The sequence below is a fragment of the Manacus vitellinus genome, unplaced genomic scaffold, assembly GCF_001715985.3.
Source record: "Manacus vitellinus isolate BGI_N305 unplaced genomic scaffold, ASM171598v3 scaffold_0_pilon, whole genome shotgun sequence".
In the NCBI taxonomy this organism is placed as follows: Eukaryota; Metazoa; Chordata; class Aves; order Passeriformes; family Pipridae; genus Manacus; species Manacus vitellinus.
This window is the reverse complement of record NW_021938789.1, coordinates 20591378-20605372: the sequence shown is the minus strand read 5'-3', so window position 1 is coordinate 20605372 and position 13995 is coordinate 20591378. Positions and strand designations below refer to the sequence as shown.

Genomic DNA, 13995 nt, shown 5'->3' with positions numbered 1-13995 from the left:
AAAGCAGATTAAAACACTGCCAGTAAGACTTAGGGTCAAATCCTGAATGGGGCTGAATACATGAATTTCTAATATTTGTGGGACCTGACTATTAATTACAAAAAGTTATTTGTTGAGGCAATGTTACCAATTTCCTACAAGAAGCACATATTTGGCAGGTTTCAGGCAGAAAAAGAAGAATCACAAATCAGAACGGAAGATAACATTTTGCTCTTGCACAAGCAGGTGGAATTATCTGCTAATGCATTATGTACTCTATGTAACACTCCTCTATGGCAAATGCATTCAGTCTATATACAGTCATATACCAGCAAATATTGGAAGTTTTGCTGACTATTTTAAAATAATTTCTTCGTGTCTGCCTATGGAAAGAAGGACAGTTTTGGTAACAACTATATTATTTGAGGTCATTAACCTTTATATTAAACTCGTGTGTAAATGAACACATTTTATTATCTATTGATTACCATAAGATTAAGTATGGGATATTATGTCAGGAATTAAGTATATGCAGATGAGAGTACTGAAGGCTGTAAGATTTGGAAAATACTATTACTTTATTTGGTCCACCTTGATTGATTTCTTGACATGTAAGTGGGTGGTTTGAAATGGTCCTTTTTTCAGGCTAATAAATGCAAGGGCTGGAATAGAATAGAGACAGGAGAAAATACAACTTTTTTCAAGCATTAATATGACAGATATGAGTGGTGCAAAATCTAGCTGTTCTTTTCACAATAATAAAAAATACTTAGCATTGAGGACAAATACTTAACATCCATGTGGCTGCTGGACATGGACTATCAAGTTTTTATAATCTGTGATGAAAAATGTATATGTCCCTAATATGACACTTGTGGATGCTGGCAGAGTGCAAGGGGCAGACATGACTGGAAGAGGCCAAATTCTCCCTGCAGTATCTTCTGTAGCTGCTGTTGGGGAAAGAATACAACTAAAGAGATTATTTTTTCCATTGATAGGGTATATCTTCATAACTATTTCTAAGTAGTAAAATCTACTGTTTTATATGTTAGCTCCATTTTCAACTACTTTGAGAAGCATTATCTTCTTGGATTTTCCCCCTAATTTATGTCTCTTTTCATTGGCAAAAATGTTTTTCTTAGTTATGGTCTCAGATGGGTATTTTCAGTAGAATTTGATCATAGGCACTTAGCATTGGATAAATTTAATGAAAGGGAGCCAGGAAAGGGACTGCAATGAGAGAATGGATAATTCTGTATTTAGGGCAATTTGTTTACCCTGGGAACTTGGACTGCCACTCTTAAAAAATACATAGGTACATGTTAATGTCAGTAATATATCTACACATTCATTTGCTCCTTAATGAGATGGAGATATTATAAATTGGATATTTTATAAAGTACATTCCTTTCTGGTTGTTTTACTTTTTGTAATGTTGATGTTTTCCAGAATGCCAGAGATTTATAATTAACTCTTGATTCCACTGCACGGATTAAATGTTATGAAGTACTTATTGCACAGGATATATATGGAACGACAAGGATAAATATAAATGTGAAATGGCTTTCATCCACTGTTGATCCTGTGCTTTGAATGACAAATGGCTTAATGAACTCATGAGGGGAAAGAATATGCCATCCTATCACTAAAGACTCTAACACTGCACACGAGAACAAGCATTATTTTGTTATTTAACTATTGTGAGTGTTGGACTTTACAATCAGCATTATACCAACCCAGGCCTTGAATATAATTTGCAATCTGTATGCCAGCAGCATCCTAGATGGCTACACCATGTTTCACGAGGCACTTAGGAAGCACTTTTCTCCTTTGTTGAAGTGTTTAATACTTTGTATTTGAGAAATGTGTAATATGATATTACTTTTAATTAATAAAGACAGATATTTACTGTTAACAGGTTTTTTTAATTGATCCTTCAGTCTAAGATATGAGTTGTATTCACTAGCTACCTCTTTCTTAAGAATAAAAATTCTTTAATTTAAAACACTTTGAAATAAAACAGAAAACCAGAATTGACTTCCAGTAGTTCGCTTACTATTTTCAGACTCTTTATGACTGGAAATGTTGTATTACTCAACTTTTAGGAGAATATCTTTGCTGAAAAAAAGGCTAAATGCAGGATTTTCTCTTAGCATATGACATCGTATAAGTGCTAAAAGGAAATGTCAATAAAATTAAAACTATTTCAACTTGTCCTGCAGTAAAACTTTCTGGATATACTTAAATAAAGTTTCTAAACAGGCTTTGTGTTTGGTTTTTGACTCTCATACTCTGAAGAGGAGCTATGAAGCAAATGCAGGCAAGAGCTGCATGCCACAGAAGGGGCTGCCAAAAATTTACTCTGGAGAAAAGGATGCTTTTGGGGGGGACTTTATCACTCTCTACAACTACTTGAAAGAAGGTGGTAGTGAGGTGGGGTTCAGCGTCTTCTCCCAAGTAACAAGTGACACGAAGAGAGGAAATGGCCTGACGTTGTGCCAGGGGAAGTTTGGTTTGGATATTAGGAAAAATGTCTTCACTGAAAGGGTTGTCAAGCAGTGAACAGACTGCCCAGGGAAGTGGTGGGGTCACCATCCCTGGAGGTATTTAAAAGCCTTACAGATGTAGCACTTAGGGACGCGGTTCAGTGGTGGACTTGGCAGTGGAGGGTTAAGAGCGGGACCAGGTGGTCCCCGACCTCTCCTAACCACAAGGTCTGTCTGTGTGACTCACTGACGGGCCGGGCCAGGGCTGCGGTGCCGGCGCCGCCCCCGCCCGCCGCGCGGGCGGGCTCTGGGAGCTGTAAGTCGCGCTGCCGCGGGAGCACCGCGGTCCCGCGCCGCCTCCACCGCCCGCGCCGGGCGGAGGGGCCGGGCCGGGCGGGGAGGAGGGGGAGACTCAGCTCCTTCGGGGTGGCGTGCTGGGACCGGTCTCTTTCCACCGCCCTCCGCTCACCGCGGGCAGCGAATGGAGGCTGCCTGGGCCAGGGAGGCCGGCGGCCGCGGCCGTGGCCCGCCCAGGCCCGGGGACGGGTCGCCGCCTTGGGCGGCTGCCCGGCCCGGCCCCGAGGGCCCGCGGTAGTAGCCACAGCGTGCCGCCGCAGGGACCATCGGCGAGGGGCCGGCGTGAGTATCGCGTCCTGTCCCCCCTACCCGAGCTGCAGGGTCCCGGGCGGGGCAGCCGGCGGTGGCTCGGAGCCCCTGCAGGTGGCCAGGTCGGGGCTGTGCCCGGGACCAGGGGGAAGGGAGGCTGGCGGGCCCCGGCTCCGCTCCGCGCCCGCTCGCCGGTGCTCGCCATGCTGCCGTTGCTGCCTGCAGGGCCTCTGCCCGCGGGAGATGCGGGGCCTCGGCAGTGGCGGGGGGCTCGGGGCTGTGCCCTCCGCAGGGAGCACAGTCGGTGCCCCTGAAGCAGAAGAGTAGAGTGTGAAGTAAAGGATGAAGTATCAGTTTCTTATCACGGCTGGAGTTGCCCGGTAGGGACACGCATCTTTAGGTGCTCTGGTTAGGGAGCCGCGTTGCCGCGGTCTGGGAAAGGTGCGGGCTTTTGGTGCGCGGGGCTGCTGTGAGTGCAAGTTAATCCTTGTGAAATACAGCACAAAAGTGCCAAAGTCGGAGCTCTTTTAAGTGGCAGCATAGTTTCTTAAGAAAAACCTAAAAACTAAACTTGACAACACCCTAGTGAATATATTGGGTGCAATAGTCTAATACAGAAGACTAGGAGGTACTTAAGACCTGCGATCTGCTGAAGACCTTTATATCTCCGTGGAATGTTATCTTAAAGGCACTTCGGTTTATTATGAACTCTGTTGAATTACATAATTTTGTACCTCTGTGTGAGAACCTTCCTCTATTTCACGTGCAGTAACTTCAAAAAAAGCTTGTATTAAAATACCCCATTGCTTTTAATGCTGCCAGCTGTGAAACGGCATGAACATTCTATTGCAGTAAAGATTTGTCGAATTTGAGGGACATCAGTGAAAATCGTAATTTAAGACATACCAAATGCGGAGAGAGTTACCTGTAGGGTATCTGCAAATCATAACAATTGTCAAGAATTGTGCAGTTTCTGTTTTTCTTCCTCATGCTCTGAAAGTTGTGTTTTTGTAGGATGTGTGTGTGGTTTTCTAAGTATCCTTTTCATAAAGCAGCATTATAGATGCATATATTCTGGTATATTTGGTTGGGTTTGTCAGTAGTAATTGATAGATAATAGTTCCTGCTGTGAATTTTATGGATTATGCACAGTAAAGAAGTAAATACAATTTATCTGTTCTTGTATGGTATTGAAAATGTAACAATGTACTCCCTTAAAAAAATAAAATCAGTAAGTTCTTTAAAAAAAAGGACAGTTGAAAGTATGTAGAACTGAATGTAGTGTTATGATTAACTATCAGGGTATTAATCATCGGTAATATTTTCTCTTAATAGAATTATCTTCACTGAAGAAATTTGATGAAATTAAGAAGGCTAATCAGGCTGCAGCAAAAAAGCTAATTGGAGATCAATTAAGCTCCTCGTCTGAAGATGATGATGAAGATGCTGAAGTGAAACAAGGAAAGATTTTGGACAAAACGTTTAACATTTACACCAGTCAAACTGGTAATTTTTTTTCATTTATTGGCTTTTATTTTGGTATGAAAGCATAAACAATGCTGTGTCATTGTCTCTGTTTTAGGATTTTTCCATAATTGGAAGGAAAGCACTCTATACTGATGTCTTGCATTAAAGAATATTTGTTCCCAGCCATGCATGCTGGCAGTATTTCTTGTCTTTCCATGCAGAAGCAATGGTATAGTTTTAAACTGTATTAAATGTGGTTTTATAATAATATGACTGGCCTTTATTCAGAGAAAAAGCCCCCAGCAGTCTCAACATGTACCAAATAGCAGATCGAACGTTACTGATTGTTTTAAAAATCTTTATACATTAAAGATGGAGATGCAAGTGAACTGGAACGTACAAGACAGTACATGAATGAAGCTTTTCAGTCAGGGGCTATGACCTGTCTCATCTGCATTGCTTCCGTTAAAAGGAACCAAGCTGTAAGTACTTTCAGTAATCTTTTAGAATGAAACAAATAGAACTGTCTGAATAACGTGTTTTTAATTATAATACTGAGATAATTCGTGGGATTGTTAGCTTTAAAATGGTAAGAGTACTAAATGCAGCACTTGGCATCTTTGGATTTTGGAACACATATATATAAGTACTTATATATCTAGCTTGTAATAAGAATATGTATTTTTTTACATATGTTTGTTATCATAGTGTAGAATAGTTAATTACAAGTTAAATTTTCTGCTGCACTTTTCTTATCAAATTGCAATAGTTTAGGTAGAGCCAAAGTCACCTTTGTGGTGCCAGGTGGTGTAATAATGGACAGTGGCACAAACTGAGGCTTGGAAGGTGCAGATTGGGTACTGGGAAGGTAGTATGACACTTGGAGTAGGTTGTCCAGGATGGTTGCAGAGTCCCCATCCCTCAGGACTTTCCAACTTTGCAAGGCAGAGTTGTTGCTGAACAGAGCTAAGTTGACCATAGTCCTTCTCTGGGCATCAGTTTGTGCTACATGACCTCCAACAGTGTGTTTAAATCAACATTTTTCTGATTATCTGAGTATTTTGGCCTCCATAGGCCTTGGCAAAAACTTCCCACGGGAGTCGGGGAAAAAAAGATTTATAGGTATGAATCTGTAACAATAGAACTTCCTGTATTCATCTAACAATGGGTATAATCTATCTCTGAAAACCCATTTTTAAAGGGAAAAGTGAAAGCTTGTATTTCTTTAGATACTATGGATGTTCATCAACAGAAACAGAAAGAAACCTAATTGAAATTAATTGACATTTATGTCTCCTCTTTAGGTCTGGAGCTGCTGTGGGTGCTTTTGTATATTTCACCTGGTGTGTATCCAAAAGTGGGCCAAGGACAGCCTTTTCCTTGTGTCGTCTCCTTTGACGGATGATGATTTTGGGAAGAAAGACTATCCCTGGCCATGGTGAGCTTCTTGTGGTACATTTACAGTTATTTCTATTGTGAAAACTGTGTGAACTGGTGTTACTTTAGAAAGGAACAGTACCTGTAAATGATGTGCATACCAAAAAGCATTTTTAGAAGACTGACTTTTCTATTGATTTTTAAAATTATCTTTAAGTTTTCATTAACATGATTCAGGAATATTTCACAGTGATATTAAAAACTTACTGCATCAAATCTGTTCTAACTTCTGAGAAGGTAACTTATCTATCTTATGGCTCAGCTTCTAATATTTATTCCTGAATGGCTTTACATATTTTTCCCTTTTAAAGTTGGCAACATGAAATAAATAAGTTTTAAAGAAGTCCTCAAATAGCAAGATGTAGGGATTTATTATTTACTCTTTTAGTCTCTGTATAATTTCAGCATTAAAGCCAGTCTAGCAGTTTTACTTGAGATTGTATAAAAAAGAAGGTAATATTGTGGCTGCATGAATAAATTTCCTAAGTGAGTTTGCTTAGGAAATAAAAGTATCAAGTTTTTGGTTGGCAGCATCTCAAGTTGATAATGCCTGTTGTACTATAAACTAGTTTTGTGTTTTAGCATAATGTTGATAATGAAAAAAATTCAAGGTGAATTGTATTTTATTTTACATTCAGGCACATGCTAAAGCTATGCAGGCTCTATTGAGAAATACTTTATGGTCTGTAATGTATTGTATCATGGCAAATTGACATTTTATTTGATAAAAATGAGTGCATAGGTCTTTCAAGGTCCCTGTTCTACTCTGAGGAGTAGCTCCTTATCTTTTGTCGTTTCCCACTGTAGCCAGAAATGTAAACTGCTTTGTTTCTTCTTCCTAGTGTTGCCTCCCTCATCCATGGCTTGCACATGAAAGCCTGTAGAGCCTGTGGCACTTAAAAGTTCCAGACCTCTAATGCCTATCTACCTTTAGCAATAATGTATTTTTTAATTTCTTTCAACATCAAGGGTAACAAATAAAGGTGTGCATCTCCAGTCTAAATTTTTTCAGATAAAATTCTAATTATTATGCATAGTTTTAGTAGCATCGCTAAACTTTGTTTTACATGGCTTACGTAGATTGCTGTTAGTAAACACCTGTTTTTAATCCCTTTGTTTAATTAGTTCTGTTTAAGTAGGTTAACTCCTTGTGGCATATGTTGTTGTGGTATTGCCTATCATACAAATTCTTCTGATTCCTGCTGTGTTGAATTCTTATCTATGTATAATCTTAAAGAAAAGAGATTGCTGTGATGGGACAATTCCTTAGACGTTCTAATGAATGCACTGTAAAATCTGACATATAGAAAGACCTTCAGTGAATATTATAAATTTAATTATATTATTATTGGTTATAGTAGTTGTAAAAATGTTATTGGTAGCATTGTAACAATCTTGGGAAGCCAAAATGATAAGAATTGCTTTTTCTTTTTAAATTTTTTTTTAAAAAGTTGCTTTTCTTTTCACTCCTTTTTCCTTTGTTGTAGCCCAAAATGTAGGTTTGAATACAAACGCTCTGAAACTCCCAGTAGGTATTACTGTTACTGTGGAAAAGTGGAGAATCCAACAGTGGACCCATGGCTGGTACCTCACTCCTGCGGTCAGATATGTGAGAGGGAATTCAAACCTTCTTGTGGTCATAAATGTTTGCTGCTTTGTCATCCAGGTAAATCCTTTGCCTCTCTTGGTTGCATGACCTGTATTTAGGTACCTGTTACACAGTTTTACTTAAAATCTGTTAAGTATGTTTAAAATTCTCAAGAATAAAAGAGCTGTAGTTAAGGCTGCATTTGCTGAATGACCATTAGCAAGCTATTCTTTTTCCTGTAATTAGGACCCTGTCCACCTTGCCCAAAGATGGTCACAACAACCTGTCACTGTAAGAAGGCTAAGCCAGTGCCCCGGAGGTGCAGTGCCAAGGAGTGGTCGTGTCGCCTGCCGTGTGGACGAACATTACTGTGTGGACAACATACTTGTGAGAATTCCTGTCATGCAGGTACACCTGCTCTCTTAAACTTCAGAGGAGTAGTTGTTTCAATTGTTAAGATACATCATCCTTTTGCAACTCCTATTCTTAATGTCACTTTGCAATTACATACAGGAGATTGTCAGCCTTGTCCACGTGTCAGTAAACAACGGTGTATCTGTGGAAGACAGACAGCAGAAAGACTTTGTGCAAGTCCTCAGTGGCAGTGTGATCAGGTATGCTGAAGCTATTCTTTTTAACAGATTTCTCATCATTATAAAATTTGATTACTTGGTGTAATTAAAGATTGGAAAAACTCAATTCGGTAAGAAAATAATTTTTTTTTTAAGTTTTGAAATTGCAATTGAACATATAGGCAGCAGTGTTTGAGAACAGATTTAGTTGGTTGCCCAGTTAATTTCTTGTAGTAGCTAAAATGTCACTGTTCTGGAATTGTTAGTGTAATAGAGAATTTGACTTTGCATATTCTGCTTGTACTTGAGATTGAAATTTCAGCTGTTGCCTCCAAAAATAAGCATGAAACCACAGCTTAGTAGGCAAGACTTTCATGGTTATTTACTTCTAGTGACTAGCAGAATGAAAACTTTGTGATTCATTCCTTGAAGTATATTTGCAGCTCATGCTTAAGATCAAGGCTATGGATTGATCAACTGTAAAAAATAAAAATAATTTTAAAAAATTAAGTGGTAGATGGGAGGCTGCACCAGGAGGTACTTGGTCATTCTGATCCCAGTAAGGAAGGCACTTAGCCTCTGTGAAGCATTGGTTAAAATACAGGTTATTTCAGCTAACACTAAGGGAGTATAATATAAAATAGTGTGTCCCTTTAGATGTTCAGAACCCCAAGCTGTGCATCATCAAATGAAATGTGAATCTGCAGCATGCAGTGCAGACCCCATCTGTAAAACGAACTTTCCCATTTTGGTCATTGAAACTATTGTAAGATTTTGTTACAAGAAAGCATCTTTGATCATAATTTCTACTGTCAAACAGAAAGGATGTTTGGGTGAGAACTCTTGCTACACTTCTAGATAAAGGCAGCATAATCACTGGTACCAAGTGGGAGCTGCCTCCAATCTCCTCTGCTACAGTATGTTTATCCTACAGCCAAGGCGGATGTGCAGTATAATGCAGACCTGAAGGTTAAGTTGTATGTGCAGCACAGCACAGACCTGGACTACTCAGGTTATCTGAACCACTACCTCCTCAGTATACAGGGGTCTTTCAGACTAGGATCACTGCAGGGATGATCAGTTTTATATGGTGAACTCATCAAATATAAAATTTGTTAGCAAAATGTAAAGAAAGTTAAATTCCATCCAGATGTGTCTCCTACTTTTTACCCTTAGGTTGCTTTGTCTTGGTGTGTAGTTCCACTACACTTCATTTACTTGTTTTTTCTGAGTTTCTCAGGTGTGTAGGAAACGTTTGCCATGTGGTAATCACACATGTGAACAAGTTTGTCATGTTGGTCCCTGTGGAGACTGTCCTCGTTCTGGGAAAAGGTCCTGTCCATGTGGAAAAACAAGTAAGCTATATTTTTTTTTAATGATAAATTAAAAAAAAACTCATCCAGTCTTTGACAATGAGTAGTTTAGGTTAATTCTGCAGGTCCACAAAAAGTTCTTACAGTCAACTGTGACACTGTATTAACTTTTTTTTGCATAGCTTTCAAAACTTTACTTAGTACCAGGGGTTTAATTTGCAATGTGAATAACTGAGTAACTCTGGAGAACCTTTTTAAAAAATGAGAGAGAATTGGCATTTAAACTCGTTACACTTTGCATTTTTTTCCTAAATATTTTGGCTTTTTTTCCTAAATGTTTGCTTGTACTTCTGTCTTTTTATACAGAGTTTACATTGCCTTGCACAGAAGATGTGCCCACCTGTGGTGATAGTTGTGACAAAGTTCTGGAATGTGGCATCCATAAATGTTCACAGCGCTGTCATCGGGGGCCCTGTGAAATATGCAGACAGGTTAGTCTTGCTGTAGCAAGTTCACATTTTGTTAGGGTTTTTAAACTGTATGCCTGAAACAGTGCGAATCTCCTAAGGAAAATGGAGTTGTATCTATCACAAAATCTATGAGTTTATGTTCATTAAAAGCAGCACGTTCTTTTTCTGTTCGCCTGTCGCTCCAATACATTTCTGAATAAGTAGTTGAGCATTATGTATCTGAACTGAGGCATAGATGAGTGTTTTATTGTTTGGGCCTATTTTTGGTTTGTTTTCATTTTTTTAATTAATTATATCCTAAAAGACAATTTTTCCCCAAATTTTCTAGCTTCCTTGTGGCTTTGTCATATTATGATATTCCTTCATTAGTGAAATGGAAGGTGCTGTAGCATAACATTATCTTCTTACAAACAAGAAAATAAAGTTTCGGTCTGGTCCAAACATCCATGGAGCATCTGTGGTCTGGTCTATAAACCCATTGCTCTCTGGTCTCAGTTGTCTCTTCCTGAGCCAGTTTTGGCTACAAAGTCTGTGGTGAAAGTAGTTAGCACATGACAGCTGGGATGAAGGTCAGATAGACCTACTCACTTACATTTTACCTGTATTCATGATGGATGAATCTAGTTTACTGTGCAGGAGGGGTTCTTTTTTGGATGAATTTGTTTTGTGTTTACACTTGACATCTTCCACTACACACTTGCTTGGTTCCTTTGAAGTGACTTCCCTCTGAGTGAAGAGGCTACAGTGAGGTGTTTGCAATACCAACTTAAGGTCCCCAGGTAGTTACTTCACAGATAGCTAATCTGCTCAGAGCACGTCATAAACTTCCTGTTGTGACAGAGCAGTGTAAATGTTATTTTCCCTTGTACTTTTCTTTACAGGTAGTAGTAGATCGTGTTGTTTTCTTTTTTTTTTTTTTTTTTTTTTTTTGTGTTAAAAATACTCTGCTTTTTTTACCTGTCTTGCTGCCCAGGAGGTTGAAAAGCAGTGTCGCTGTGGAAAGCACACTAAACGCATGCCATGTCATAAGCCATATCTGTGTGAAACAAAGTGTACTAAAATTCGAGATTGCCAAAAGCACCAGTGTCGGAGAAAGGTGAGTACCCACAGGTGATCTTTCTCAAATGTATTGTTTAGATAACTTTTTTCAAAATTTAGACATAATATTTTATACTATATAAAGATCTCAATGCCATTCAAATTAGTTTTCGGTGTACTAGAATTCTCTGAACAGCAAGTCATCAAGAAAAACTAAGTGACCTTAAAAACCGGGAGGAGATTTTGACAACTCTCCAGTTCTAGGAGGCAGTTTTGCTTTCAGATTCTCTAGTAGTTACTCATGCTTTATGCATTCTGTAGTAGTTAAACCCATTTATTTCCTAACTTTGTAGGCAAAGCTGGAGATCTGTCATAACTTTGTAAGGAACATACTCTTATTTTTCATAGCCCAGCATTCCATCACACCTAATATGCACCACTGCAATCAGCAGTAGTCTGACAGTTGGGAATTGGAGTTTTGTTTCCCTTCTCATTTGAAATCAAAAGAATGATTGATAGTCTCTGTCTTTTCAATTTATTCATTAAAGAAGACCTGAAAGTTGTCTGCTGTTTGTGAATTAATACATTATGAAAGTTGGACTTCTTATCCCAAACAGGCATGAAAAAATACAGTTTTATTCTCATGTGTTTTTTAATATTATTGTTAAAGTGAATTTACTCTGCGTGAAAAGATTACAAAACAAGTAAATGCAACCTTGACATCTTTAATTTATGATAAAAAAATCCATGTTTCTCTTCCTAATAGTCATTCTTCCATATACAGTTTGGAAGGTGGGTACCTTTCAAGTTATTAAAAATGGGGTTCCCTCCTGTCCTGGCATCCACCACTGTAGTGGTGTGATAGTAGAAAACTGATCCTAAAGTTATCTGAGCTTTACTATAAAGGTGTTTAAAAAAATTATTAGCAGTATCTTTGTGCTAGGGACGATATAGCGTAAAAGTGGAAGAAATTGCAGAGTAATGGGGCAAATTGTTGAATATTTTATGTGTAATCTTCTGAATTATTTTAGATTAAAATATTACAAGAATCTGAACTTTTAAATGTTTTTTTTAAGCTCTCTGCCTTTTTAGTATGTCGAAATGATGCTTTCAAATGTGTGTTTTCTTGCTATTTTATAACTTGAAATTTTTTAAAACCGCTGTACAGGTAGCCTCCTTTCTGGAGGAAACTTGTCTAAAGTACCTTGACCTTTTTTTAATAAGTGTTGCAGAAATGAGATGGCAGAACTGGAAAAATATATACCAGAAATTTCTAAGTTTTCGGTTATATAGACCTTTCTGGGTTTTTTTGGTTTTATTTTTTTTTTTAATAGTGCTGTTCTGGAAATTGTCCACCTTGTGATCAAGTCTGTGGGCGGACTCTAGGCTGCAGAAATCACAAATGTCCTTCAGGTTGCCACAGAGGTAAGAACAGGTGAAGAATCCCTGTAGTGATGGAATATTGTTTATTTTTGCCAAATTTTATGCTTGTGTGACTCTGTGTGGTCCTTAATGAATTCTCTCGCTTGTTGCATGTGGGCTTTTTGTGGGGGCAGTGTGTTTGAAAGTGCTGGTTAGAACTTAAAGACCTATATAGTGGCAACTTGAATTTTTACCTGGTGTTTTTGCTTAACATTGTTCCTCTTTCCAGCTGTGTAATTCAAAAGCCATGGCTTGCCTTTTTTTCACCAATAATTCTGTTCAAAATTATTCTTTTCACTGAATATGCATAACAAATACATATAGAAATGACTGTTGCTGGTTGAGTCTGGATTAATTTTAAAAATCCTAGAATACAACATGTGGTACAAGTGGGCTTAAAATTTAAAAATAAATATGATGGAATTCGAAAGTATATTGGTATCTTGCTGTTGAAAGAAAATAAGTACTTGTTACTTACTGTATGAAGGATAGCAAAAAAGTTTACTTCTGCATGCCATGACCTTGGTTAAAAAGATGCTGGAAATGGCCAGAATTACCTGGCAGCTTTTATCCTGGCCAATTGCTTTGACATTTCCTTGGTAGGGGATTAAATTGGAATGACTGGAAAATTATCTGCCCTCTCAGCAATTTCCCCACAGAAACTGCTGCCCTGCTGAAACAGCAACTGAGTAGCCTATATAATTTCCCTTAGTATTCTGAACTATAAATTGCAACAACTCAAGAAATAATTCACAGCTTGTACAACCAGTCTTCCTTCTGAGGGAGTGACTCTTTAGAGGAGAGTACAGGCAAATGTGGTAGTTGTCCCAGTTAACTTGCTATTAAATCTGTCGCCACAAACTAGTGGTTTGTTTTTTAGTCTGTGAACTGTGTCCCTTTTCTTCTTACCTTTCCTTTCTTCTCCCCTCTGCCCCTGTACCTCTCCAAAATCCTAGAAATACATAATTTTTTCTGTACTGTCCGAACAAAACTGGTAACATTGTGTTTCTGCATTAGTTTGTTTGATAACTAAATCATAGAATAAAATTCTCATTGAAAAACTAAGGAGTCAGTGTTGCATTATAGGATAAACTTTTACGTTGACTGATGGTTTATATTTGATGCTGTTTGCATTTTACAGCCTGGCTAAAAATGACAAAGATTTCTAATAACTAACATGAAAACAATAAAGCAGTATCTGTAAGAAAATAAAAGTGATCTTTGAGACTGTAAATGTCAAATATATACACTTTGAAGTGTAATCTATCAAAAGAGTATAATTGTCTATTTGCCAACTAAATTTGCATATAATGAAGCTAGTAACTATGATATCAGATGATAAACTTATTTTCTAAAACAATTTTCAAAATCTTCTCTGTGCTTTAACAAATACAGTCTAGTACAGACTGTAATATCTTAATGAATGTAAATATTCCTAATCAAGGCAATTATTTTTATTTGAAAATATTTATATTCATGTTTCTCCTTATACACCAGTATTTTAATAGCTACTGAAAGTTATGATTAATTATTTTATCTTTAGAATGTAATACCAGGTCAGGTTAATTTTGCAATGAGCTGCCAGATCTCAGGGACCACTGATTTTAAAGGAAATAT

General features: G+C 38.0%; 1 protein-coding gene across 1 annotated transcript in view; it reads left to right on the top strand.

Annotated features, from left to right (window-relative positions):
* Positions 1–3274: 3274 nt before the first annotated feature.
* Positions 3275–13995, top strand: part of NFXL1 (nuclear transcription factor, X-box binding like 1) — a 45664-nt gene continuing 34943 nt past the window's right edge. The window contains exons 1-11 of the mRNA XM_018067610.2: positions 3275–3371; positions 4407–4577; positions 4911–5020; positions 5843–5976; positions 7463–7641; positions 7810–7971; positions 8077–8177; positions 9376–9490; positions 9815–9939; positions 10892–11014; positions 12291–12381. Of these exons, the coding sequence (XP_017923099.2) occupies positions 3275–3371; positions 4407–4577; positions 4911–5020; positions 5843–5976; positions 7463–7641; positions 7810–7971; positions 8077–8177; positions 9376–9490; positions 9815–9939; positions 10892–11014; positions 12291–12381 (1408 nt within the window). The remainder of the gene's footprint in view (positions 3372–4406; positions 4578–4910; positions 5021–5842; positions 5977–7462; positions 7642–7809; positions 7972–8076; positions 8178–9375; positions 9491–9814; positions 9940–10891; positions 11015–12290; positions 12382–13995) is intronic.